At 40.1% G+C, this 27,872-nt stretch overlaps 1 protein-coding gene across 11 annotated transcripts in view; it reads right to left on the bottom strand.

Moving 5' to 3' along the window:
* The window catches only part of ppargc1a (peroxisome proliferator-activated receptor gamma, coactivator 1 alpha), a 42,202-nt gene that overhangs the window by 10,414 nt on the left and 3,916 nt on the right, over positions 1-27,872 (bottom strand). For 2 of the 11 annotated variants that reach the window (XM_058781087.1, XM_058781084.1), the window contains 7 exons: positions 9,932-10,126; positions 8,846-9,004; positions 7,032-8,196; positions 6,180-6,225; positions 5,926-5,999; positions 1,979-3,017; positions 776-868 (listed from right to left, as the gene is read on the bottom strand). In XM_058781087.1, coding sequence (XP_058637070.1) covers positions 776-868; positions 1,979-3,017; positions 5,926-5,999; positions 6,180-6,225; positions 7,032-8,196; positions 8,846-9,004; positions 9,932-10,126 — 2,771 coding nt within the window. The remainder of the gene's footprint in view (positions 1-775; positions 869-1,978; positions 3,018-5,925; positions 6,000-6,179; positions 6,226-7,031; positions 8,197-8,845; positions 9,005-9,931; positions 10,127-27,872) is intronic. The other 9 variants (XM_058781091.1, XM_058781089.1, XM_058781090.1 and 6 more) reach the window with 5 other exon arrangements.

Raw genomic sequence — 27,872 nt, 5'->3', positions numbered from 1 at the left:
AAGAAACGTAATTGAAACATAATTGAGAACTCCATTATGTCTTCTGAGCTGTGAAAGAGCAACCACTGAGCAATAAAACTTTTCTCTCTGAGTACATAGATGTATTGTTTGCTGTTTTGCTCAAGTGGCCTTGGGAATCAGCTTGCTCAGAGCAGACTGCTTTCCATTCTTCTTAGCGTGGAAGACAAACAAACACATTAATAAGATGTCTCATTACATCGCAAAAGGTTACAGCTCCCAATGGCGGGACTCTTAAGGGAATATGGCAGAAATTTGGCAGCTGTGTCTGTCAGCACAACTTCACATGCCATTACTTTTTGCTTAGTTTGAACTTTACGTCCAAAAAGTGCAACTTTTTCTACAGCCATTTGCAACAGAGGCAACATGGTGTAAAAGCACAATATGAGCGGACTAAAGCACCATCAGGGAAAAGGTGTAGCTGGGAGGTAGTGGGTCCCTAATGCAAGCTGCTCTTGCCAACGAAAGCTTTATTGTAAAAGTTTGAAAAGTTAAGGCCTTGAAATGATGTATCATCATAACTCATCATATCAATTAGACAGAGTCAGCAAGTGACTTGCTTCCTTTGCATAAGGACAGACTCTGAAAGTATTGCAGACACAGTGCATTATCTTGCAGTACTTATTTAAGTCTCTCTCATGAACAGGTCTATAATATCAGCATATATGAATTTTTCTAGCGCAAATGTCACATAAGACATGCACAGTATATTAAAGAGTAACAAATGGAAAAGTATTTGCTATGCGCAAGCACTTACCTGGGTCTCCGACCAAAAATAGAATGAGCCTGGGACTGAGGGCTTCTATAAATCCTGGGAATAAAAGTGCTATCGTCCAAATTGTGAGGAGACCTGCATACAAGCAGAAGGACGACATAATTCTTAGAAAAATACAAAACCAAGCCTGAACACTGAACATTGTCTTTACTTCTAAAGGATCACAGGCAATTGAAATGTATGTAAACTTCAAACAACAGGCATAAGCTAAACAAGATAAATGAAGGATAAAAATAGAATAAAAAAGGGGGAAAACAATGCTGATGAGACTAAAATCAGACATATAGTTATATGTTTGTACAATGACAATGTCACTTGATATCAAATGGGAGTATAAATTGGAGAAATCTTCTGTATTTCGGTTTTATAGTCTCCTTCATCAGTACAATTGCTATGTATCTCAAAAGGAGGCACTGTAAATATTGTCTTTCTGGCATGCTGTCTGTATGCAACCCACTTTAAAATGTCCAGGACTTCACTCACTGGGCGTTTCTTTCATCTCGCGGGGATGGAGCGGGCAACGTTGTCGAGCAAAACAACAGCTGCTACTAAAAACAACAGAGCCCCATCAAAGAGTGCTGGAGAGAAATTAATCTAAAATTCAAGCTAAAAGAATAAAGGTCCATTGAGGAAACAATGTGAGACTTCCATAAGTCTCTCAAGTTTCTCAAGTGACACAAGCTTGTTTGCCCAAGAAATGACTCTGCTGGACTCTATTTGTCATACGTGCTGTTTGCGAATGATAAGAGATGAAAAACTTCTAAATGACACTCCAAAATGCCTCTGAAGGTGTTTCTGCAATTTATAAAAAGTACCGCTATAATGGCAAGCGAATGTCTGAACTCAGGTTTGGAATGGCTCATTTGGTGTAACAGCAAGTGTGTAGATGAGCAATTTACCACCTAAGATACTGTTTATCTTCCAAGCTCATTTTATCTTGTGTCTCTCAAAGCCAACGCTTACTGTCTATTGTATGTAATTTTTCTCTGGTTGTGCAAAATCAGCCGTAACGACTTCAGTGGCCATGCTGTGAGACCCAGACTTGCGCTTCATCGCAATGACAGCCACAGAAAGATGTTTACCTTTTTTACAGCCCCTCCTGCTGAGACACGTGGATTGGTGTCCAAAAATATTGCTAGGTAAATGTGTTTCTGAGACAGGCAGAAGGCTCACGCCGGAACTTACCAAGAGGGAGAACGGCTGTCGGGAGACTCGGGGCGGGAGTACGGAGACCTGGAGAGGGATCTGCGTCTGTGGTGAGATGAGGAACGGGAGCGGGAGCGGGAGATGGTGCGTGGCCAGCGGAGGTGCTGTGGGGAGAGCTGAGTGGAAGGAGGCGAGACGGAGCTCCATGAGAATGAACTGCTGGAAGGGGAGCTGGAGGGCGACCCTTCGAGGAGCAGCTCGAGTGGAGAACCTTCCCCCAAGTAAAGCAGGCGCTCCCGGCCTACCTCCAGGTCCTCAAAGTCAGGCAGACCCGGGTGTATGTAGTCATTGAGAAGACCGGGGTACTCATCCCCAGAGTCACTGTCCTCGAGAGGCCGGATGCCCCTCTGCTCTCCCACTACCCCGCTATAGAAGGCTTGTTGAGGCTTTCCAAAGTGCTTATTGAGCTCTTCGCGGATCTCCTGGTCCCTAAGTAGTTTCCTGCCAGCAGAACTGCCGTCCGCTGACATTTTGGAGCCCAAAGTGGAGTCGCGGTCCTGTCCGTGAGCATCCGTGTCCGGACAAGCCTCCTGAGCTTTGGAGGAAAGGCCCTGAAGCTGCCTGGCCAGGGAGGAAGACGAAGGGGAGGCGGAAGACAACAATGATGTAGGAGTAGAGGAGGTCGGCATGTTCGAGTCTTTACATTCCACATGCCGGCCCTCCATTGGCCCAGTTACCGCTGCAGCTATGGTGGTGCTGTCTCGTTTTGTGCTTGTAGACTGGCAATAGTCGTGATCGCCAAAGACGCGGGGCATGGGCCGCTTGCCCCGACGCTCCTCCAAGCCCCCTAGGGGCATTGTGGAGGAGGCCTTGCTCAACTGGGCATAGAGCTCAGTTTGCTCTGGGCCCTTCCGAATAGATCCGCTGGTTGGCTGAGGGCAAGAGACCCCATTGCTCAGCCTGGGCCTTTTGCTTGTCAGGGCCGAGGGAGAGCATGAAGACAGCTTGTTTTTGAGTGATACTTTGAAAGGGTTCTCTTGACTGGCTTTGTGAGGAGGCGTGGTAGGTGGTGTCAGACCTGGAGGGAAGAAGAGACAACAGATTTACCAAACGAGATCCCTCTCGTTCCTTAACAGTGCTGGGTCTGTCTCTAAGTGATTGAACAAGCACGCTCTTGAGCCTAATTAAAATATTCCCTTTCATTTAGACCTAATCCTTATCCGCATTTCATTGCAACCTTGACAGATTTATGTGACCTCAGATAGCACCATGATACAGACAGAGCTACTAAATTAAACTTCCTCCAATCCTAATTCATTAGAAAGTAAACAGTCAGATCTTATAATAATACTGGAGCTTTCGACAGATGCATGAATGCCGTACTCCTGGGACTGCGATGAAAGCACAGTGATGCGGGAGCTGTTATCATTGTCTTCATCTTTGCCACCTTTTCTCCTCATGAACCCCCAGCCATCTTGACAGATTTATGTGCCAACAGATGGCATTTATATGGGAAGTCTTGAGATGTGCTGCTTTATGGCATGGTTAATGCACTTGCACAAACAACCGGAGGTAGTTCCTCTTTATTTTCCTCTACTTCTCCCTCTCTCTTTCTATTTTGACATCTCTCAGATTTCTGTTTTCCTGATCCAATCACACATTACGACAGTAACCTGTCGATAAATTATTTTCTTTTCAAACTACAGTCATTTTTGGAATATTTTTTCAGGACCACTTCCTTTTACGATAATATCCTGAAACTGATATTTCAGTTAGCTGAAAGAACATCCCCCTTACTGTTTCTCTTGTTTTCTTTCTTAATCTGTCTACGTCAATCACTAAATTAAATGGATACAGTACTGCAGCGGGCACAAGCCTGATTCGGCATACAAAACAACAGTGGCCATGACTAAATTTATCATTATGCCAATGCAATGAGCTATGAAAAGAAAGCATGCACTGCCAAAGGAACTTCTGCCGCACCAATCAAACACCATCTGGGCATACAATGCACGCAGGGTCATAAACCAAGGACCATTATCGCCTTTACATTACATTACATAAATTACATTACATATCATTACATAAATATGTGCTGTTCAGTCAAAGGCAGCCATGATGAATGCACACAGATACAAACACTAATCATATACCGGTGGGTTCTCTCGTCTGTTTCTGGCAGGGTGTGAATTACGCAGGGACCTCTGAACGAATTATTACTTAAAGCTTACAGAACTGATCCCCGTGGTAATCTTAAAACGCCATGCAAGGAGCGTAACACAGAATGACCTGGGTGTCATATGATACCATAATTAAAGGAACCCCCGCTCAAGTTAATCTATTAGAGGGATGGGGATTAGGGAACGGTATTAAATCTGGCACTTTCACAGCGCTGGCTATTCCACAGGTGTCAAGGTGTTTTGCTCTGCAGTGAAACGCCTGGGCATTTTCTAATTCAACAGCACCGTGAAAATGGCTTCTCGCACTGCTGTCATGATGGCACAAACCCCAACGGAAATTTATTTTATGACTTCAGAGTCCTATCTGGCTTTACAGTGACTTGTAATCAGTTAATCTGGTATGATCGTCAGTAAAGACATACGAGTAAGAAGGGTTTAAGATAGTCTATAGGACAGCAGACACATTATAGGACAATGTAAACTAATGCTCAAAGAGCTTCAACAAAGCACTTCCCTTCAGCATTGAATCCCAAATCTGAAAAGAGGGACTCGGCTAAAAAAAAAATGTGTAGCTTTCCTGAGTTTTGCATTAAACAGTGCTGGATTTTGCTTCAGGTTAGTAGGCACAAACTCATGCATTAAATACAAAGATAAATGAACCCTTTAGCCTTGCATAAGAGGCAGTAAAGGTGACCTCACATGACTCCTAAATCTTTAATATAGGGAATCAAGAACCCGAATAGCTCGTAGAAGTCATAAAATTCCTCAAAACGTGTAGCTTCACTTAACTGCTATGACATAATCCACATTTGAGCAAAAACACCAAACACAGAGTTACACTGTACCCTCGGGCTAGGTCAAATCTGTATATTGATGGCTATTACCTTGTAGTAAGTGAATACCAAATGGCCCATTCACCAAGACACATTGTGAGAGGGAAAGGGCAGCCATTTTGTTTTTATTGACCTGGAATGATTAATCTCTGCACAGGGGATACAGAAATAATTACCTGCATGATTTATGCTGAGAGAAAGAAAGTGAGAAAGGGGAGAACTGCTGAAGAGCTGTGTTTCAGCTCCAGCTGACATACACTTCGTCTGGGTTTAATTACTCTGGGTCAACACCAATGTGTTAAAAATTTTTAAAATTATATATATATATATATATATATATATATATATATATATATATTCCCTTTAAATTACATAAAAATGCTTTGGCTCAATTTCACAAATAGGCCCTTCTCATAAATAGCAGAATTAACATAGGAAATTACCTTAATGTCTCTAATCAAATTGCCAGACAGTCTGAAAAACAAGGATCCAGATAATATCGGCAAAACCAAATTGCATGGCAAAGCCAATTAAAACAATAATAATGCCACAACAATTTATCTCTGATGTATTGAAGCAGTGAGCCGCCCAGTCAAAAAGCATTAGAGTCTAAATGAGAAAGAGAGAATATTAACTCTTCAAAGGGGAAGAGTGAAACTTTCCAATAAATCAGCCAAAGAATGAAAAAAGTAATCAATGAAGGACTGTGTAAAATTCTGACCATGTTCCATCAGTTCACCTTGAACCTTTCACTTTAATTAAACTATCAAAGTAGGCTTGTAGGAGACTTTTACCTTTGCCAAAGAAATGTTATCTTTACTAGTGAATGATAAAAAGACACCCAGCAAGATATTTCAGATTAACAACCAGACAAACGGAGGAAAGGGGGAGCTTTTGCACAATTCATCTGTCTGTTTTAGGTACAAGTTTCATTTTCATTTCTTGGTTAAGAGCAAAAAATCTGTTTGTTTACCTGGGGTTCCACAGATCTCCACATTCAATGTGCGTTCAGTGGTTTTGTTCTCAAACGGAGATCCCTTGTGGTCACTGTAACACAAAAGAGAGAAAATAACTTGAGAACAGGGATGGAGTGTTGAAAGTGTTTGTGTGAGCTTACAAATGGAAATGAAATAAAAAAAAAATGCCTCATCATTGTTGTTGTTTTTTTTTTTTTTAGTTCAGATTTTGTCTGCTCTACAAAAGTTGTGTAAAAACTCTCTCACTTACTTTGGAGACTCTGGGGTCAAAGGAAGTGGCAAGATGGTTGGTTTGGCTGCAGAACACAAAGGAGCATGGGTAATTAATTTACTAGTTCACACTGTACCCAAGATATTTCAGGTCCACATCTACAACTAATATCTTAGACGTAATCAGTGACAGCAATGATGTTGCAAATCCAACCCTGCGCTGAAAGGCCAGATGACTCTCCAGCCAGACAGAAATTTTGGGAAAAACCAATAGTTGGACTAACTTGACCCCATAGTTTTTGTCTTTATCTGACTGCATACTTTGTGAGGCAGGATGGAGTGATGGAATGTGTTCAGTTTCCCAGCCACCACATTCAAACAGTCAGAATGAGTAGAAAATGTAAACCAAAAAAAAAAAACAGACTATGACATGAAAAAGAATAGCACAAATGTTTCATACTGGTACCAAAATTAACTCTAACAAGATGTTTTGCATGCAATTGAAACCAAAGCAGAGGAAGAAAGAAGAGTCAAGGAAGCGTGTGCAGTTGCCTGAGGCTGCGACCATCTCCAGCTGCAGCTAGGGAGTATCTCTTAGTTAGACAGCTATATTACGGCAGCCTGAGAAATAAGCTTTTCAGCACAGATCTGAGTTTGAAATTGGGCGACGTGATAGTTCAAAGTGTTGCAGGCGTTCCCCGTCTTTCATTTAAAATTAATCTACAGACAAAGGTTTGCGCCAATTCAGAGTTTTACGCTTTGGAGCCGCATCAGTTTTTGCTTCCAAGTAAATGTTAGGTTTGGGTTAGCGCTGTGGTTAGTGTGGTCAAACTGGGAAGCGGTTAAAGGAGGAGAGGCAAAGGAGAGAGGGCAGGGATGCAGCAATGATTACCTAACATTGGTGGGACTTGGTCATCGAGGTGCCTGCGGAGTGCCTGTTTTTGTGAGTCGGAGGGCTCTGGAACTAAAGAGTCTGGGAACAATGTGCTTGGCAGGCCCTGTGAGAATGACATGGGGCTGCCTATGACATCATAAAAAATATCCTCCCCGGCTTGGCCCACCAGATCATGCAAGCTGTCTCCTGTCACCTGTTCTGGCATGCTCAACCAGCTCTCTAGGTCTAATTTAAGCTCTGCCGAACACTCAAGATTGCTCTGGTCGGCCACACTAAATGCCTGCTTGTGTAAGATAGGTGCCTCTCTATTGCGCTCACGACTAGCTCGCTCTAAGTGTCCGTGGCTCTCTTGGACTCTAGAAGCCGTGTCTGGTAGGTCTCGCCTTTTATTCTGGGGCAACTGCAGGTGAGCCCGGTAACGGGCTGGCCTGGGCCTGGAGGTGAGCAGCTGACTGAGCATGGGGTGCTCTAGCTCTTGCCTCCTTTTCCTAATGGTCACCGTGATGTGCCTATTAGCACGGCCAGCCTCAGCCAAGCCACCCGCCTCAAGGCAATGACCACAGCTGCCTGCATGACCCGTCTCTCTAGGCGGGAGAGAGTAAGAGTGCATGTACCTAATAAAGCGGGCAGCGGCCAAGCTGCCTGGGTCAACACTTGGCTGCAGGCCTGGCGGCCTCCCCTCTTCGCCGGAGCAGGCATGGCCACAGCCGCCTCCATGGGACAGCGCAACGGGGGCGGAGTGCCCCCCTTGAGTACACCGCCGCCACTTCCCCGCCCCCTCACCAGCCACACTACACGTGCCGGCTGCCTGGCTCTCACCTCGCTGGGCCTGCACTGCCAGCTGCTGCTGCTGCTGCTGCTGCTGTGATGATGGGGAGGCAGAGGACGTCTTCTTTTTGGAGGCGGTGGAAGAGGAGCAGGACGACAGGGAGGAGAAAGAGGAGGTGGACGAGGATGATGGAGAGGAAGAAGATGAGCAGGAGGACGTGCAAGCCCCTCCCCTGTCCTTGTTGCAACCTGTCCAGGTGTTCTTGGCTTCCCTGGCTTTGGTCTGGAAGGCCTCGTCGCTAGAGGTGAGGTACTTGAGCAGCTCAGTGCAAGGGTGTCTCACGGACCGGTTGGGACAGGACCCTCGTGGTTTGCTGTTCCAGGGGTTTTCTGTCTAAAGAACAGAAATCAGAGAGAGAGAGGGCAGAATGAGCATGGGATGTAACATAGGGAGATTAGAATGGGGGGTTAGCGCAGAGGTGGTTTAGTCTCCCAAAAGGCAACGTGAGTGTACTTTGCCCATCATCTTAATTACGTGGTCTTGGGATGGCTCCAGGAAGATCTGCACGCAGGCAGCAGGAGGAGACAGCGGTGTCCTCTGGGACACTGCCATGTGCAGAGCTCCAGAAACAGAGGAGTCAAAGTCATTATGGAAAATTAACTCCTCAAAGAGAGCTTGTGCATGTGCGTGAGTGTGTTTGTGTGGAGGGAAGAGAATTATGCATGATGTTCACCTCAAATAACTACTCATTTTTCTTCTAGTTTACAACATGACTGGGCCTGTGGTAATAAATCATTGTTTTTGTGACAATGAGACCAACAACGCTAATTCTATCAAGACATCTCAGTGTTTTCTTTTTCATGGAAATAAGATGGTGCCATTCAGAAGTCCTGAACGTCATCAAGGGTAACGTAACTTCAGATTAGACACCTCCATCACACACACAACTCAATCAAGCTTTAGCTCCCTGGAGGGAGCAGACTATTTGTATAATTTCACAGAAAGGAAAAATTACATGGAACTAGCAGATGAGCTCACACACCAGGCCTTTGATGCAAGAAGTGCAGCGAGCAGCTACCTTGGCAACAGCAGGTGTTGGTCTGATCCGTTGGTTGCTGGCTGCATGGTTCTGTGCCTTGCCACCTGGGTATTGATTATAGCTGAGCTGGGAGTTAGCAGGTGCCAGGAGGAGCTTCTTCAGCTACAAACAGAGCAGAGAAACAGATCATGGGGATTACAGCTATGGATTTAAAACAAAATGCAAAGATATTACAATACTTTTGCATTTACATTGCATTTATGCATTTGGCAGATGCTTTATTCAGAGAGACTTATTTTGTATCCAAGGTATACAGCTTATCAGTTCATGCATTTCCTGGGAATCAAACCCATGACCTTGGCAATATTAACACACTCTGTTGTTTCTGTATATGGTATCTTGTAAGGTAATTTTTGCATGTATTGTTTTCAAATAATCCTCTCTCTAAACATCTTCAAAGTTGACAAACTCATTTATTGATGAAAGCAGAATCATGTGCGTGTTTTGAAAAACATTTATGCAATATATGACTGAATATGTGAGCTGCAACATTAAACTTTAATTATTTAATTTTGCAGGCTATGAATCAGATATATCAGAGTAATGCTGTGGCAGCATGTCAAGCAGAGCAGGTGCAATGATTTTTCTGGGGTGCTCAGATTGTAACTAATGATGAACTTTTGCTGTTTATATTATTGAGAAAATGCAGATTAAAACAGTCACTTGATTAAATTAAATTATTTTGCCATATTTTTCATTGCTTCGGCTTGACAGTGTTGTGCATTTCCCTTTTTGCAGTAATGAACAAAGCAATTAACACCTCAGGAACACTGATCTACTTTGATTTGCTGTTTCAACAGCACTGTGGCTATGTTCTCTGTGCAGACATCAATTGGAGACTGCTGTCTGGCGAGTCTGTACCCATTTTTGGTGACAGGCCTGCAGCATTTCCTTATCTGGTGCTAGTGAAGACCAGACAGAGGGAGCACAGTGAAACACAGCGGGACTGAGAAAGAGCGAGGGAAGGAAACAGAATGAGAGGGTCCTGCTTCATGGCGAAATAGGATTGGGCACAGGAGGGTCTCTTACCAAGGAAGGCTCCTCTGGCTCTGGGGTGCGTGGTGAGCCGTCTGGGGTGGAAGGACAGCTCTGATCACTGGCATTGGTCACGTCCCCATCTGCCAGGGCCTCGAACGAAGGCAACCCGTCTTCGTCCACAGGGATACTGTCCAGGGTTTCTGTGAGCACTGCCAGCAAGTTGGCCTCATTTTCCTCATCTATCTTCTTGAGGGGGCAAAAAGAAAAGGAAAAGAGAAAGAACAGTGGAAGAAAATAGGACATTTTAGTTTGGAGTAGTGGCAGATTTAGTCTGTTTTCAGGCTGGGTGGAGCAGCACTCCATAATCGCTAATAGAGGATGGAAATTTTTTTGCTGCATCCAATTTTTTTTTTTTTTTTTTTTACTACAAAATCTCTTTCAACTACAAATTGCCTAAGCCACATGAGTCAGCACTGTCAGTCATACATTAAACATGCAGCTTACTGGACCAAAATAATATCTCCCCTAAGAAACCCATTAACTGAGCTGACACACAACAACTACCCAGGGAAGTAGCGAGAAAGAGGTAAGAAACAATAAGAGGGAAGTTAAGTTCCTCCAATCCCTAACTCACATGTCTCAAATGGCTCATCAACCAAATTCAAGCTGGCAATCCATAGATAAGGAGCCTTATTGTGACTTGAAATAGATGCAATTTTTTGAGCATATGAAGAGTGATTACAGAATCAAATGCTAAATGCTAAACTCTTTGATGTTCCTGTCTCTGTATCTTCCGCAGATGGTAACGCAGGAGGGGCAGTATCCATGGAGCGGTGGCTGTGGAAAAGTCACAGGCACTGGAAGTTCCAGCACCAAAACCCACGGGACTTAGCAATTGCAGAAGATAAACACCAAAATTGCTGGGGGACGTGGCGTATGCAGGCCAACAAGAACAAATCCTTTTATGCACACCACAGGATTAGTATCGCTTGCTGATAGCATTCGGGCATGGTGGTGGTGGCTGCAGGGGGACTGTCCTCTTTAGATAGAAGTGTTGCGTTGCTTAGCCTCCGGTCCCATGTGCAGCGATCACCCCGTTTGATCCCTTTTCTATTAATAGTTTCCCACGATTACACACCAGCGTGTTCGTATGCTCACGGGAGCTGCTTTTGAGACATCAAAACAAGGCCATTTTACTTATCTCACTCCATTTAAGAGATTTCGGTACTGATAGTGCTAACGTTTGATTAGCCACTGACAGGGAGGAAAATGAGTTCATAATGCCCTCCTTGGGACATATTTCCTAAATCTGAGCTTGAATTGATAACAGATAAAAGATTAGCAGGGGCACCTGAGTTGTGACGTAAAGCGGCTAGAAAGAAATCACGGGCTGTGACTTAGCCTGCTGTTTAATGGTTGGCTAATAATGTCCTTTCAATGAGCTATGCCTTTTCTGTCTTCTGCAACTTCATAAGAACCAAGGCAGCTACTAAAACGGAGGGCAATAACAATAAGCATTTCCTTCAAGCTAATTATAATCCTGGTTATTAAGGATGACTTCCCATAGATGCTCATCGTTTGATTTACAGAGGAAAGCTTTTATTCTTTTGCGGATTTTCCTTTCGGAAACAGCTTTCACAGTGTCAGCATGCACCCAAATAAGGACTAGCAGTTAGTAAAACTAAAGTGTGAACTCTTGGTCAGACTTTATCTAGCATGACAGAAGGTACTCCAGGGTTTATGCAGCAATCAAAAGTTCTGCCAAAAACCGCACTCCTCTTACAACATCGGTTATCTCTAGGTATTCTATGAAACAGGCCAATAACCTTTGTCCTCCATTCAGACACATAATTCAGAGTGTAACCAACACTAGCAAAGTACATCCAACCCTGTGCCAGAGTGGCCGGATTTTCCAGGCAACCTCTGGAGCCATGTCCGCAGCCATCGATTGCCTCTAAAGAGAAATGGTCTGAGTAAGAAGGGAAGAAAAATAGATAGGACCTTTCCCATTCCGCTTAATGGACCCCACCGAATTAAACAGATCTTAACAATCGTGGGCTAATTGTGGGATCACAATATATTAACCTGCTCTAATTCTAAAGGGTGCCATTCATGGCTGTTTTACCACAAATGCTTCAATTAGCCATAAAACACACTGGCAAGCGCTCGGCAGTCACACTCCATCTAGCTCCCCTCCCTCCCCCGGTACTTCAGAGGCATGCCAGCGCTCACCAGTCATTCATTATCAGGTACGCTCTTTTGTTATCAGACAGGCTGTCTTTGAAATTGTCCTTGCTTTAACTCTTTTATTGAGTTCCACCTAAGCCATTGTATTCCTGAGATATAACTTATTCCACTGATAACAGGTAGCACGGTCCTTTTCTTTTACTCCAACTTCACGGCTGGAAAAAAATTGGTCCGATATCATTTGAGGATCTGAGCGAATACCCCAAAGGTAACGAAAGAATGTAAAAAAAAAAAAAGTAAAATGTGAGGTTCGTATTTTGATCGTGTTTGCAGCCTTGCATCTCCACCGTGACGGAGGGGGGAAACTCTGCAGGTAATAAAACCTAGAAAGTCAATTACTCAGAGTGCGTTTTACAACCAAAGGCTTGCACCATCACAACGAAGACATTAAATGACCTAGAATGTGTGGAAAAAGGTTAAAGTGAAGATTGATGTATTTTTATTTCTCTTTTTGTTCTCTCTGAAACCAAAATAGAGTCTATCGTTCACAGCTCTAAAATAGATTTACATTTTTCAATATTTGTCTGTAATTTTATCTTTTCTGGCTGTGACCCAAACAAAGTTTGTACACCGTTCAGAATTGAACTGAGAATGTCTTTTAAATTTCAATTCAACTTCTGAATTTGAAATCAATTTGGATAGCAGTATTGGAATTATATGGAATTGGAATTATTACAATTGGAATTAAGAAAAACTGTCAATTTTAACATTAAAAAGCAAGTTGGTTGCATGTTAGCTGGACAAAGCTTCGTCTGATAAGTTTTGATAAGATAAGATTTTAAAAACTTGAAGGTTTATAGGCCTTACGGAAAAAGAGAACAATAGGTGTCTTTATTTCTCTTTTTAGGTGGCTTCTCGTTATTGTCTCATTAGTATCTAATTCCATAGCTAACAAATCCAAGTGATATCCTGCACTATGCAATCTGTGCCTGGTCATAGAATTGTGGGTGGGAAGAGAGAGAATACATGTCAACATCCAGAACTCCAATAAAAACAATAAAAGACCTCAAACATATTATAAGTCGCACATGATATTATCCCTCACATTATCAAAAGCATTCCAATGTAAGCCTCCCTGAATAAGCCTAACCAGATCGTGTCATAGTATATGTACATGGCACAGTCGTCATATGTCATACTCAAAAATAGGATTCTGCCAGTCGAATCACCAGCACTATTTCAAACCTCATTTCCCCTGCAAATGATCCTGCAGGCTGGGCACCGAGGCATGCCTGCTCCAGAGGCAATGATCACAGAGAGACGAAGTATGGCAAAGATTAACTTTTCATAACCCAAACCAACATTACCACCCCCCTGGCCAGAAGCTCGAACAGGTAGCAATCAAACTCATCAGCAACAAGTTATTTTAGCATGCAAACAATCAGAATAATGCATAGTGAAGAGGGAAATTAAAATATAATATTGCTAAATTAATGTGTGGTTGCAAGTGCCCACAAACAGAGCTGCAAACAAACAATTTTTACCTAGAAATATTGCTCTCTTGCGCAAAATGAAAGAGTTGAAAGTAAAAAATAAAAGGCTAGCAACAAACTGACATGATCTAAACGGATGCACTGATGAAGTTTGCATGCTGTTTTTTAGCTGTGGCGCAACAGATGGCCCACAGCTCTGTTTCTAATGCAATTAGAATAAACTTAGTTTTCGGTGCTCAGACATATTGATGCACTGCTTATTTTAGAAACTCGCCCAATAATGCTGACACTAGGGTGCTCGGATTCCTAAAGAGCTGGAGTCTAAATATTTTAATGCAGCAGAGAAAAGAAAAACACACATCGTTATTCCTTTCTGAAACAGAACTTTACTTAAGTCTGAGGTGGCAAATCTGCAGAGGTAGGCAATCTTTTGTGAGAATAAACATATACAGGATGGTGATCGTGCTATGATGCGCTAGAAAATACAAGTAAGCAGGAAGGGTAGGATGAAAGGAAACCGAGTCCTGTTTCGTTCCAATGCAGCAGGAACTGCCATACATGTGGAAACAAGAAAATGTGGCCATATAAAGCCGGTATTTAAGCATGTAAAGTCACCCTTTTCTCTTGTTAAAAGTGCTTTGTTATCCTCCGGATCCCCCTCTGACCTTTCGGCGGCTGGCAGGCTTATGAGCAGCACACCGGCGGGGCGGCCCGTCATTTGTCACCCTGATATCAGCAGCGGGGCACATCATCACCGGCACTGCACCAAACATGCCGAGGAGCGACAACAAAGGAGAAAGACAAAACTACAGTACTCTTTCTATAATAAAGCATGTGATAACTGCACAAGGGTCAATTGGCGGCATACGTTTGTATAAAAGCAGAGGGCAAAAAAGCGCTTACATACTGCATGACTACATGCGTGTGTGTTTTATCACGAACACCTGCTCTCGTATAAGTATCCATGAGGAACGAGTGAGGTTACAGACTCCAATATAAGAAAAAAAATGTATGGTAATTGAAACCACCAAATGTGTGTGGAAATGCAGTCAATTTGATTCAACTGCAAAAGGTCATGCTATTCAATTTACACTCAATGCTGAGTACAGTAGCCAGCAAAACACCTGAAAGCAAATGATCTTATCAGACCCCACTGCAACGCTCTCACCCCAATGGATAAAAGCTATTTGCTGATTACTAACTAAATGCATTATCTTTTACCTTGACTTCCATCTCCTGTAGGTGAGGGAAGATCTACCAGACCTTGACTTTGTGAGACGATTATTCCCATTATGTTTCAAATGCCCATTCAGCTTTTTTCTTCTCCTTTTCCAGTCTGTTGGTATATATGCATGTAAAGTCTGGAAACATGCTAGATGTTGTATTTTAAACAATGTCAGCTGTATCTATTTTTTATTTATTTATTTTTGATGACTTTGCAACACAAACTATGCATGCATATATAAGATCCAGAACCTAGAAAAAATGCTAGAGGTATTCATGCATAATTTCTAAACTTCTCTGTTGGTTCTGTTGGTTATAAATCAAATTATATCTTTGAAGTATGTTTTGCAAGAATACACTGTTTTAGACTTGCTACTTCAAGCTTTCAAGCTAATTTCAGGTTTTATTCAAAGTGTTACTTGTGAAATTCAATAGCAATTTCAGAGTCTCTACACACGCACACATTCAGTATAAGCTTAATTAATCAGTAAAGGTATAAGGTGTGATGACCCAATAATCTACAAAAAAAAAAAAAAAGAAAGAAAGAAATCTGGATCAAGTTTAATCCATTAGTCAGGCATCACAGCTGCAAAAGGGGCTTGCCTGGATGTTACGTGTTTATATTGTCATGATTATGTAATCAAAAAGAAAAAAAAAATATTGCTGGTGTTGTAAAGTAATTGCAAATTACTGTAATGCATATAATTAGAAATGAATAAATGATAAGGATTAATGCTCACACTTATGGAGGCACTGTGTTTATGCATGCATGTAGGCCTAAACCTTTACAAGGTCTGGCTTGGCCTGGGCTAAAAATTAAAATGCCAACCCAAACTAAAACTAAATTTGCATTTGCAACGCACCTCTTCACTTAAAGGCAGAAACTGATATAAAAAAACGCATTTTTACAGCACTTAACAACATCTTTTTACCACTGAAACACAAAGAGTGACAAGGATATCACACTCAACATATGTTCACACTTTTTTATTTATGATAAATATCATGGAAATGTTGTGGGATGAACTACAGATGGAAGGAGGAATGAGACTGTCTGCAACTGGAAAACTGATCCTCAATCAAAACTTTGGGAATATATGTTACATCGTTTCATTTTACCTGGCAGACAGAGCTATTAAAAATGCTCATGCAAGTCTGAGCATGTATCAATTTTATCTCCTGCAATGCAACCAATCGGCTCATTCACCACTGCAAAAATTTAGCATTTTGTTTGTTAATTTACCCCCTCCGTAAAATTGTGCAGCGTGACGCCACTAAGCTACATCCGAAACACTCTGTACCCTGCAGTGCATAAGCCCTAAAAGAACCAGCGTTCCTGGAATTCAGAGATCCAAACTCCCCCTCCCTGCCATGCTGAAGTATTAAATAATCCAGGAATCGCCTGTACCGGGACTCACTTTCTCTCCCGGCCTAGAGTTGAGCCAGACGCCTGGGGCTTATTGGCTTAGCGTTTCCGGCCAGGTTAGAAAGAGACAGGCCCTGAAAGGCTCTTAGAAGAGATTAACGTCCCAGACTAAAAATAGCCCACAATGGTTATCCCGCACTTACAACTGGTGACACGTTACAAAACGTGAATATTACTGTACCGACTGTGTGCATGTGTGCGTTTGGATGCTTGAACACATCCATGCAGTCAATAATGCGAAGCTTGTGTTCAAAGCATGAACATATAAGCATGATGTAAGCAATCATTAAATCCTCGAGTTGTACTGGTTGTACTGTCCATGTAGGATATTTATTATGACCCAGATGAAATTTGGCACCAGATCAGTGTGACTTCCAGCACAAGCCGTCTAAGCCAGGCTCATAAAACATGATTTAAGGGGATGTCCACTATGTCCAAGGAAAACCCCATTTGTAACTTGCCCTCAGACATGGAAAAACGGTCTCATGTGTGACACCACCTGTGGTGCTTCAATTCTGGGTAGCGGCTGTCAGCTGACACTGAACTGGCAGAACACAGTGTGTCCCAGAGCAAAGGAAGCTAAACCTTGTTACAGCCATTTGAACAGTACCAGCATGCCACACAAACACACACGCACACACACACACACACACACACACACACACACACACACACAAAATGGGAGATGTGTTAAGATCAAAGCTTAAGGTAATTCATACAGGTGGCTTGAAGGAATTAGATAAGATTTGTAAGCAAGATATAAAGTCTTGGTAAAGAATTATCTACAACATAAAGATGACAGCCGGAATTATTGTGGCTACAGTGCAGAATCAGATAATACTTTTTGGTACTTCATGTACCAAGATATTTACATGGTACTTCAGAGAATATCATGGCATCGAGAAATGCACGTGACCACATTGTGTTTGTAGTGTAAATGCTAATTTGTCCTCATATGCTGCAGACAACAGTAAAAGGCTGCCTACTCGGCTGTCAATCAAGCATTGCGCTAAAACAAGGTTAATTTCATACTCGACTAAAATAACTGAGCAAGTCTGTGGCGAGATATATTCAGAGAGGAAATGTGTGCTGAATTGTCTGTGTTTTTTGCACGTTATCAACATACATTTGCAACATATATGAGATGCAGTAAGTGATATATGCAGTCGTTAATCCTGTGATTACAAACGATCACAGGAAACACATTTTAGCTAGTGATGCAGAGAAATTTCGGGAACCAAAAATATTTGCACAAAACTGCCAAAAATGTGATTTTAGGTTTTGCCAAAATAGTTTTAAAGGGGCGGACATCATTAAGTTAGCTAGATTTTAAGACTTTGACTGTCAGCATCTATTTCGTGGATAACACAGATAAGCTACAAGACGTAAACATGTTAGTAGTATGTACACACTTATGTACACAAAACTTAATCAGCTAAAATATGGCGAGGTTGTTTGTTGCTGAAAAACTTCACTACAGCTGGTTTATCACCTGTAAACAAGACACCCTGAACAATATACTGAGTTAAATTACTCAGTTAACCCTCGCAAAGACCCCCCACCCACATTTTTCAAGTTCAAGTCCACCGACGTTCTCTCCTCTCCTGTCTGGTTTGTTTGTCGGACAAAAGGGCAGATTTGGCGTTATGATCGGTCAGATCGCCTCTTAATCAAGTTCCCGGTGAAGGGTTAGTTACCCAAATATAATTGCTGAAATTTTGCTTTTGGTCAGGAAACAGAAGCAGTGCTACATGGGTGTCTTTATAAAGCCACTGGTGCTCATTGGGTATGGTGGAGGTAAAGATCAAATTATGCAGATGAAATACTTCCAAGGCACTCACGTGGTAAGATAAAAAACCTTTAATGTGCTGGCCTTAAATCATTACAACTAGTTAAAAGTAGATCTACGCGTTTCAGGACACACATCAATTGCTCAAACAGGTGTTCTTAAACTAGTGTTAATTACTGAATCATCCAAGACAGCTGGTTAATATGTAGGTGTGGCTAAGACTAGTATCTTAGTCCAAAAAACAAACAAAAAAAAAAAAAACTTTTATACATATAACAGTGCAAATATCAAATTATACATCATCAGTAGTACAAATTACAAAAATGGTAAAAAAATAAATTTCTTCATTAACTCCTGGGGACTTAGTCGCCCGGAGCACATGGATCCAAAAAGTCTCTCTTTGTAGAAGCGGTTTCTGTCTATTTCCACCCCTTATGGCGTGTCCTATGGCAAGGCATTATAATGAGGTGGGCCATGTCACTGAGAGTTCTCTTAAAGTGATTGGAATTGAATCTATCCCTTGTTCAATAAGAGGTGGAAATAGACAGAAACAGCTTCTACAAAGAGAGACTTTTTGGATCCATATGCTCCGGGAGACTAATGCTGCCTTCACGTGCTATCGGAAATACGAGTTTCCTAATCGGAAATTGGACGTGAACGGCCTCTCAAGTCGTATTTACTACTGGGAAATTCGGAAATAATTTTGATACCAGAGTTGGGCGGGTCATAAACTTTAAACATGGTGGAGGGAACAACCATTGCTGCTGTCAATGCTGTTCTCACTACAACTACATCCCTTTGTCTTGTCGCTAAAGTAGTGTATTTATAGGCTAGATATGAACGATCATGCAAAGCATATTGTGTGTTTTATAAGCAGTGAAATAAGCATGTATTTGACCGAAATTCCAGAATTGTCAGCGAACTGCATGTATAGCGCGGTGAATGTTTATATGATTGTCAACCAATGGGATGCTACATTTTATTCTTTCCAACATTAAAGCACTTGAATACGACAAGCTCATAATCACGACTTCATAAGTGGGAAATAGGAAATTTCCGATAGCACTTGAAGGCAGCATAAGTCCCCAGGAGTTAATGAAGAAACTGATTTTTTGCCATTTTTGTAATTTGTACTACTGATGATGTATAATTTGATATTTGCATTGTTATATGTATAAATACATATTAACCAGCTGTCTTGGATGATTCAGTAATTAAAACTAGTTTAAGAACACCTGTTTGAGCAATTGCTGTGTGTCCTGAAGAAGGCTTTGGGCCGAAACACATAGATCTACTTTTAACTATTTGTAATGATTTAAGCCCAGCACATTAAAGGCTTTTTATCTTTCCACGTGAATGCCTTGGAAGTGTTTCGTCTACATAATTTGCTTTTGGTGTTTAAATAAAAGGCCACTAATGATATTTATGATAATATTTAGTGATGTACTGAAATGTTTATTTATTTTCTTCACAGAAACACTGAATTAAGGTTTTCATTTAGCCCAAAAATTGAAACTGAAAACTAATATTCAATTAAGCAAATGTATGTATTTTGTTCTAGTTGACTAATGAGCTACGAACAATGAATGGCCTTCCAGAGATAAATTCAAAACTGACAGAATGATTGACATAAAATTATGCATGAAACAGAGGCTGACATAGTAAAAATGTGCCATCGGAGAAGCATTTACCAAACTTCACTGTTTCGGACAATAATTTTGTCCCTCCAAAACTGGTCAAATATTTTGGGTTGCTGAAATTTAATGCATGCAATACTAATATTAACAAACAAGGTATGTTATGTCAATAAATACCAATAACAGGCACAATAACAGTGTAATTTAAGAAAGAAAAAAACAAAAAACTCTTTCCTTGTTTTTCGCTTGCACACACAGACTTTGAATTCCCTTGGTAACAAATTCCCCCCATTCTCTCTCCCCCGCAGGGGTGTGTGGGGTGTTAAATTGGTTCTGTGATGAGCATCAGGTGGCTAAGAATCAAGATCAGCTGAGGCTACAGGCCCCGAAGAAAGATCTCACATGCAACTACCACTTTAGACAGCAAGGGATAGGAAAGCAAGCATGAAAAAAAAAAAAAAAAAATGGCTTTGTGGACAGAGAAAGATGACAGAAGCATTGAAATGAATACAGGACAGGAAACCAGAGCCTGAGAAATAAGTAAAATTCAAGAGAACGCAAGCAAGCCGAGCAACAAGCTTTATGTTAACTTGTGCTTCTCCAAACATGCCCTGCGGGGACTATTTTCCAGCTGCAAGTGATGTTACCCTTCCTCTTCTTTCCCTCCTCCTCACACTCCTGCTTTTTTCCCCTCCCTTCGTTGCAAAGTGAATATATTTGCTTATGCCCGCTGGATTTCAGACTCTCTCTACGGTTGTTTGACAAGCTTCACCGCCAAAACTTCAGAGGCTCCTTATTGATGACAGGGCTCTGTCACATTTCCAGACTATTGCAACTAAGAGTTCACCCTGGTACGGCTGCGAAATTGCCCAACTCTTTTTGATGCGTTATATATGAGAAACATACTTCAAATGTGTGACGAAACAAGCCTGGCACCAATGCCACTACTCAAAATACCACCTATTTACTACCTAGGTGTCCAGTCCTGTTCCTGGAGGGCCAACATCCTGCAGCGCTCAGCTCCAACCCTAATTAAACACACCATAACCAGCTAATCAAGGTCGTCAGGATTACTGTAACCCTCCAGGCAGGTGTGTTGGAGGAGGTTGGATCTAAACTCTGCAGGAAGGAGATCCTCTGGGAGCAGGATGGAGCCATGACATACAGCTAAATATACCTGCAGCTCATGCAACATGAGAGATACAACCAAGGAAATTCACTCTGAAGCAGCAGAACAGCTAATGAATTTAGTTGTCAGGTGACTAAACATCATACAAAAATGACAAAACCAGTGTTGTTATTCTTAGCCAATACTTAAACTACAAAAAAAAAAAAAAAAAAAGCTGACATTAAATTAAAATATTAATAATGATAACATCTCCAGCTAAAGCAAAATGAGAGATATAACCATGCAAATTTATTAAAGCATTCAGGTTCACTCTGAAGCAACAGAATAACTACATTTAGCTGTCAGGCGAGTAAACATAATACACCAATTATTAAGAAAAACAGGTAACACTTTACTTAGAGCCTTTCTGTATAATGCATTATAAAAGTAGATTTAATGCATTAATTATGCCTTGTAATGCACCTTATAATGCATTGTACAATCTCATGAATAATTGTAAACGCATACATTTATCAATTAATTGTTACACTATGCATTTTATATTATTTAAGGCAAGATATAATGTATTACAATGCACATTATAAATAATTATAATGCATTATACCCTTTAACAACCCTTTATAATGCATTATACATAAAAGCTTTAAATAAAGTGTAACCAAAAAAACATTAATGGATGTTGTTATTCTTAACTAATTCTAAAACTACTTCATCATTTTTTTTTTTTTTTTTTTTGGTAACTGAAATAGAGTCGAAATTAAATTGAAATATTAATACTGAAAGAAACTGCAGTTTTTAGTAACTTAAAAAAAAAACTGAAATAAAATAATAAAATAAAATATTTATAATGATTGTACCTTCAAATAATGCTAAATGAGATATATAACAAAGGAAATGCACTACACCATTTAGATTCACCGCAAAACAAGAGACTCTAATCTAATCTAATCTAAATAATTTAGATTTTAGGTGACTAAATACCATGAAAACCATAAAAAAAATTACAAAACCAGTGTTTGTAATCTCAACAAATACTACACTGTAAAAAGTGATAAGTTGACTTAACTTTCAACAATTGAGGAAACCTGTTGCCTTAAAATTATTAAGTAAATAATAAAAAATAAAAAATAAAAAAAAAGTTAAGTGAACTTGACAATTCACTTAACTTATTTTTTAAATGATCATTTACTTAAAAAATTTAAGGCAATGGGTTTTCTCAATTTTTTTAAGTTAAGTCAACTTATTACTTTTTACAGTGTAATACTAAGTATTTAAACTAAGTTGTAACTAAAAAAAAAAGTTAATTTTTGGTAATTGAAAGTAAAACTGAAATAATATAATAATATTAGATTTAAAAATATAATTAACTCATTATAAATTATAGAAACTGGTCATTATGTTATTTTATATTAATCATAAATACTGGTTTGTAGCACAAAGTCTCATTTAATGTTTAATGCACTTTGTTATTCTACTAATTATTCACCTACAGTGGGCAAAAAAAAAAAAAACCCTAAAACTAGAAATGTTGTCTTGACAGCTAATTTAAATACACAGATCTAAGTTCTAAAACTACTAAAATGGAAATAAAAAATAATTTAAAGTTTAAAAGAATATATAATAAGTGTAGTCATGTACTTATATAATAAGTGAAAAATGAAAACTAAAAATATCCAAATAAAAGCTAATTCAAATTATTAATGAATACTATAATAGTGATAAATAACACTTGCCAAAAAATGACAGCAGCAGCTTTAGTGATGCTTTTGACACATGACAACATTCAAACCGTTTGCGCTTCGAGAGGCACGACCAGGAGATAAGTCAAAATGTCGAGCGTGTGTGTGTGTGTGTGTGTGTGTGTGTGTGTGCGTTTGTGTGCGTGTGCAAGTGCGTGTAAGTGTTCACTTGAGGAAATCACATTATACAGCACAAAATGATAATATGCTTGGCCCAGCTGAACTTGTGCAGCTAAACTGATGGTGTGTTTTCAAATGTCAGCATAAATTTGCAAATTAAAAATGCGAAGCCATCAGCAGTCACCGTTAACACCATGTGCGTGTGTCTCGGCGTAGATGTGCTTATGAGCGTTTTTCTGTCTTCTGAGAGACGTAGACCTACAGTAGATTTGGACGATTTGATCTGGGTTTCTGTTTGTAGATTTACAAATTACTAGCAAGCGAGCCAAAAACAAATAGGGCCTGTTTATATGGATGTGTTTATGTGTAAGTGTGAATGTGTGTACTTGGGTGTGCGTCTGATTTATTTCCGCACTTAATCTCGCTTTCACACTTAGACATCCGAGCCTCCAAACAAACACACCTACAAATACACACTTTGGCTCATCTCCAATAGCTAGGTCAGAGTCTGGTCAAAGTTTTGACCGGTCATCGGTAACTGCACTCACCTTACAAAGCACAGCCAGTGCTTTCACCCCACGAACAAGTTGTAATTCCAAACACTCACTGGCAGCATAGTTTCGTGTTTGGATATAAACATCACACGACCCGACCGAACAGCCTTGGATGACCTAATACAGTACAGTTTTTAACAGGGAGTTATTTTGACTAGGTGTCAAGTACCCTTAAAATAAAAGGCTGCGGCAATCACTTGGAGTCCGGGAGTGTTCCATTCCACACATCGTCCATGCAATGGAGAGAACAGCGAGAACTCTAGCCTGGATTCAGAGCTAAATGCCATCCAAAAAGACAGCATGATACACTCAAGTCACCTGTTTACCTGTTTATCAAATGAGAGAGCGACCAGGATTACATCTAGGACTAGACCTCTGCTTAAAACAAGCCCTATAACATGTTTTAGTCACAGGATTGCTGGAGTTTTGGGCAGAATTACAGTGAACGAATTACTAAGACTTGATCAGTTCTTCTGCAAACAACTACACATTTTTTACAGACTGTCTTTATATAACAACACCATTTTACTTGCTAATCAAGCCAACTTAATGCCTAAGTGCAAATTCTTGGTTTTCTCTTCAATTTTGCTATTTTTGCTCATTCACTATTCTGCACTGCACAAAACTGCAATGCTTTAGACCATGGCATACTTTGAAGTGTGTTGTATGAATTAATAGAAATAATATATATTTTTTTATTCTATGTATTATCAGTAATGGGAACAGCATAGGCTCATTGGAAATGCATGTGAAACTCCAAAAATGCACCTATCAGTTTCCTTCAGAAATGAACACTAGTGGCAGTAAAACACCAACAACTTTTATTCTTTTTTTACACAAATAATGATTACGTGGCAGATTATAGGTTAAAAAGACTTATTTTTATGCAATTCCTTGCACACTATTATGTTATGACCTCAAAACACTTTCAACATAGTGCATGATATGTAAACTAATGCATTTTGAATTTTGCATTTCTGACATAGTAAACTTGCTTGGTTGCTCACCTGGTACAGCCTTGCACTGCATTGCACCCTGAAACACAAGCTTGCTTCTACGAGTCAAAGACGAGTGTCACAAAACAAGCAACATAATATCATTTTGCATATATGGTGCTACAGGCATATTTTTCCCAATGAGCCAGAGTTAAATAAAACTAATGCATAGGAATGTTTATTTGTACATCTGTCAATCATCATTGAATTACATTGCAGACTATATTTTTTGAAACTACAGAGCTTTGACCACAAAACTATAGGCATTTAAATATCATCTTACCAAGACATTATTAGGAGACAGAGTGACAACTGATATTTATATGCATTTAATGTAAGTAGTCTGCTATACTGTTATAAAAAATCTCATTGATTCACAAGCTATTCATCACTTTTCCGCCATATAAATGTCAACATCTTCACTAAATTATATATTTTTGCTCAGTTTGGGCCTCTGAATAAAATTGAGGTGTTTTTTCCCTCCTAGAGTGCAAACTCTGTTTCTCTCTCTCTTAAAATAATGATCCGCTACCATCACTGTATCACCATAGTACTTTATATGCAAGCACAATAGCTACAATATTTGTCACAGCAGCCTGATACTAAAGCATCTCCCAGGGATTGTCTTTTTAATAGTCTGTAAATATCCTATAAAGTGCTATCTCACTTGATTTTGCTTTTGAATTTTGTGGAAAAAAAAAGACAAAACTTGTGCGCTGCTTAACATTTATCACTATGCATGAGAAGTAAATGTTACATTTAGGGAATACAAGCAGCTCAATACAAATGTAACAGCCCTACACTTTCAACCAGTGCCTAAAAGAGCAAATCTATTTGACTCAAAACATGGTTTTACATGTCTGAGTGCTTCTAACCTCCCCACGGCCCTGTTCCCAAGAGAGGGGCTGCCGGTGACAGGCTGACCGCGCTGTCAGGCCCTCTCCCTGGGGCAGAGCAAGCTGCCTGTCGGCCCCCACCTCCAGAGATCCATTTTAGCCCCTGAGATGGGCTTGATAACTAGGGCTGAACTGCCACTGAAAGGCATAAGCCGTCACGTCACACGAAATCTCTAGGCTGCGTTTCCCTGCCCGACGCTATCGCTCACTCTCATCTGCCTGCCGGCTTGCCCCACACGGCCCTGCAATAATGGAACATCATGTACAAAATGTCAGGAAAGCGTAAGACATGAAGCTTTTTTCACGATTATGATTCATTATTTCATGTCACGTGTGTTAAAGCCGCATGTCTGCTGTGCATATCCGAATATATCTAAGCCTATTTGATGATGCTTTTGTAGCTGTAATTTTCTGTTTTTTTTTTTTGCATGTTAAGCCTGTTTCATATGTCATATGTAAATTTCTAAGGCCTCTAAATTATCAGTATGATCAAAACTTTGCTGAAACCCTTCTGTACGCAATCTGTTACATGCCTTCTGTTGTCTGATTGATAGTTCATACAGTTTTTAGCAACTTTGTAAAGTATAATTCTAAAAAGTCTATCTTCAGGTTGTAGCTCACGTGCTGTGAAATCATTAATGATTTTTATTGAGTAAACATAGTGATCATTTTCATACTGTCAGTAATATTTTAATATCAACACTTTGATTTACTTGATTACCCTTACATAATAGAACGTTTATTTGTTTATACATCTCTCAGTCATCATTTTATTGCATTGCATTATATGTTTTGGAACTACAGACATTTGAATATAAAACTAAGCATTAAATATCTCACTAAGACATATTATTACAAATTATTATTTATATGCATTTTATGTAAGTAGTCTGTTTTACTGTTATAGAGATCTCTTTGATTTAGCCTAACAAGCTATCAGAATTTCATTTTGCTTTTTGACCATATAAACGTCAGAATATCCACCAAATTGCATATGTTTTGATCAGTTTGGGTATCTGAATAAAATGGAGGTGTTTTTCATCCTTGAGTATGAATTTCATATTCTCACTATATCATACAATATGAGCAATAAAAGCAATGTATCAAACATGATACTCAACAAAAGATGCAAATTATTATTTTTTTATATTTTGTCTAATGATTCAATAAACTTTACATTTAAATATATATATATATATATATATATATATATATATAATGTAAGAGCAGGCTTTAAATGGTTAAATACGGGTTTTTACTGCTTTTTATGATGTATAAATACAAATCAAAAAATGAAATTAAAAATATCTAAGGCAAAACTGTTAAAAAAAAAAGCTATTAAAATGGCCAGACCCTAAATAGCAGGCGGGTTGAGTCTCTGCGTCCGTGTGTGGCCTGCTTGTTGTGTGACATCACAGGACTCGCCAGGCCACCCATTAACTATACTGCAGTCAGACAGGTTAAGAAAACATTGCCAGGGGTTTGAATGAGTGCAACGGGAGGAAGAAAAAGTCCTGCCAACTAGCTTTACACAAGAGCTGGCCATTCATTAACCTGTCTTCACTCTGCTCTTGGGCACTGCACTGACCCACATAGGCCAGTATTGGAAATGCATACAATACACACATTCATCACTATTGACACCTCATGTCCCATTTCACTGAACTAGGATCAGCTTCTTTCGCACATTGTGCTTAAACTCAAATTTTAAATCGGGGTCTACAAAAACAGTCTGAAATATTCTATATCTATAAGAATTTCAAATACGCTTCCATCACATGAGCAGTAATGCATGTAAATAATTGCCATGTTAATTAACATTCACCCACACAAAGTGTTATTTTTGCCACTCGTAATTGCGGGCCCTATAAAATCATTCTCCCACCACACGGGCTAGGTAAGTGTTTCAGACAGTCCTTCAAGAATTCCCTATCACACCATGACACAAACCCCCAAATCATGCGACAGACCCTGCACTATATTTGCCAGCACTCAGAGAAATGTGGCATTATCATTTCTCTTCTCTATCTGCCCAGATAAGACGTAATGAACTAGCCAGGGCCAGGGCTGCTTAGTTTCAGCCGCCTCATTTCTTTTCCTCTGGACTTTGCTTTCTCTGTCAGTGACGAAGAAGTGCGAGTGCAACAGGTTTAAAGTTTTACCTCTTCCCTTTTTCAACATGACAACCCCGGGCAGGAACAAGCTGGTTAAAAGTGGACCCACTAGATCAAGGTGAGGATGCAGACTAGTTGTATAATTAACTAGAACAGCACTGGTGAGTTCAATAGAGTTCAATGAATCAGATTTGACTGAGTTGTCCACTGGGAAACGGTACCATTACCACCAGAGTGTACACTCTCAGAAATAAAGGTACAAAAGCTGTCACTGGGGCGGTACCTTTTCAAAAGGTGCACTTTTGTACCTATTAAGTTCAAATATGTACACTTTAAGTACTAATATGTATCTTTAAGGTACCAAAATTGACCTTTTAGGTACAAACATGTACCTTTTGAAAAGGTACCGCCCCAGTGACAGCTTTTGTACCTTTATTTCTGCGAGTGTAGAAGTAAAAATGCCATTAAATTTTCTCCATTGTGGAATTGATATTAAACGATGATTAAAAGCCATTAAAGAAAGACCTACTGTGAGTTACGAGGCTTCTGATCGATGACATATGCTTCTGTTGAAGCCTCAGTCAGCATTATTTCAACTTATTTTTAAACTGATAGTGTTTAACAGCAAAATTCCAAGTTAAAAAAAAAATACTCATGTTTCTGCAGAGAAATCTCCACCAATCAGAAAA

Source organism: Onychostoma macrolepis, chromosome 07 (assembly GCF_012432095.1).
Source record: "Onychostoma macrolepis isolate SWU-2019 chromosome 07, ASM1243209v1, whole genome shotgun sequence".
Classification (NCBI taxonomy): Eukaryota; Metazoa; Chordata; class Actinopteri; order Cypriniformes; family Cyprinidae; genus Onychostoma; species Onychostoma macrolepis.
Note: the sequence above shows the minus strand (reverse complement) of the source record. Positions and strands in the feature narration are given on the sequence as shown.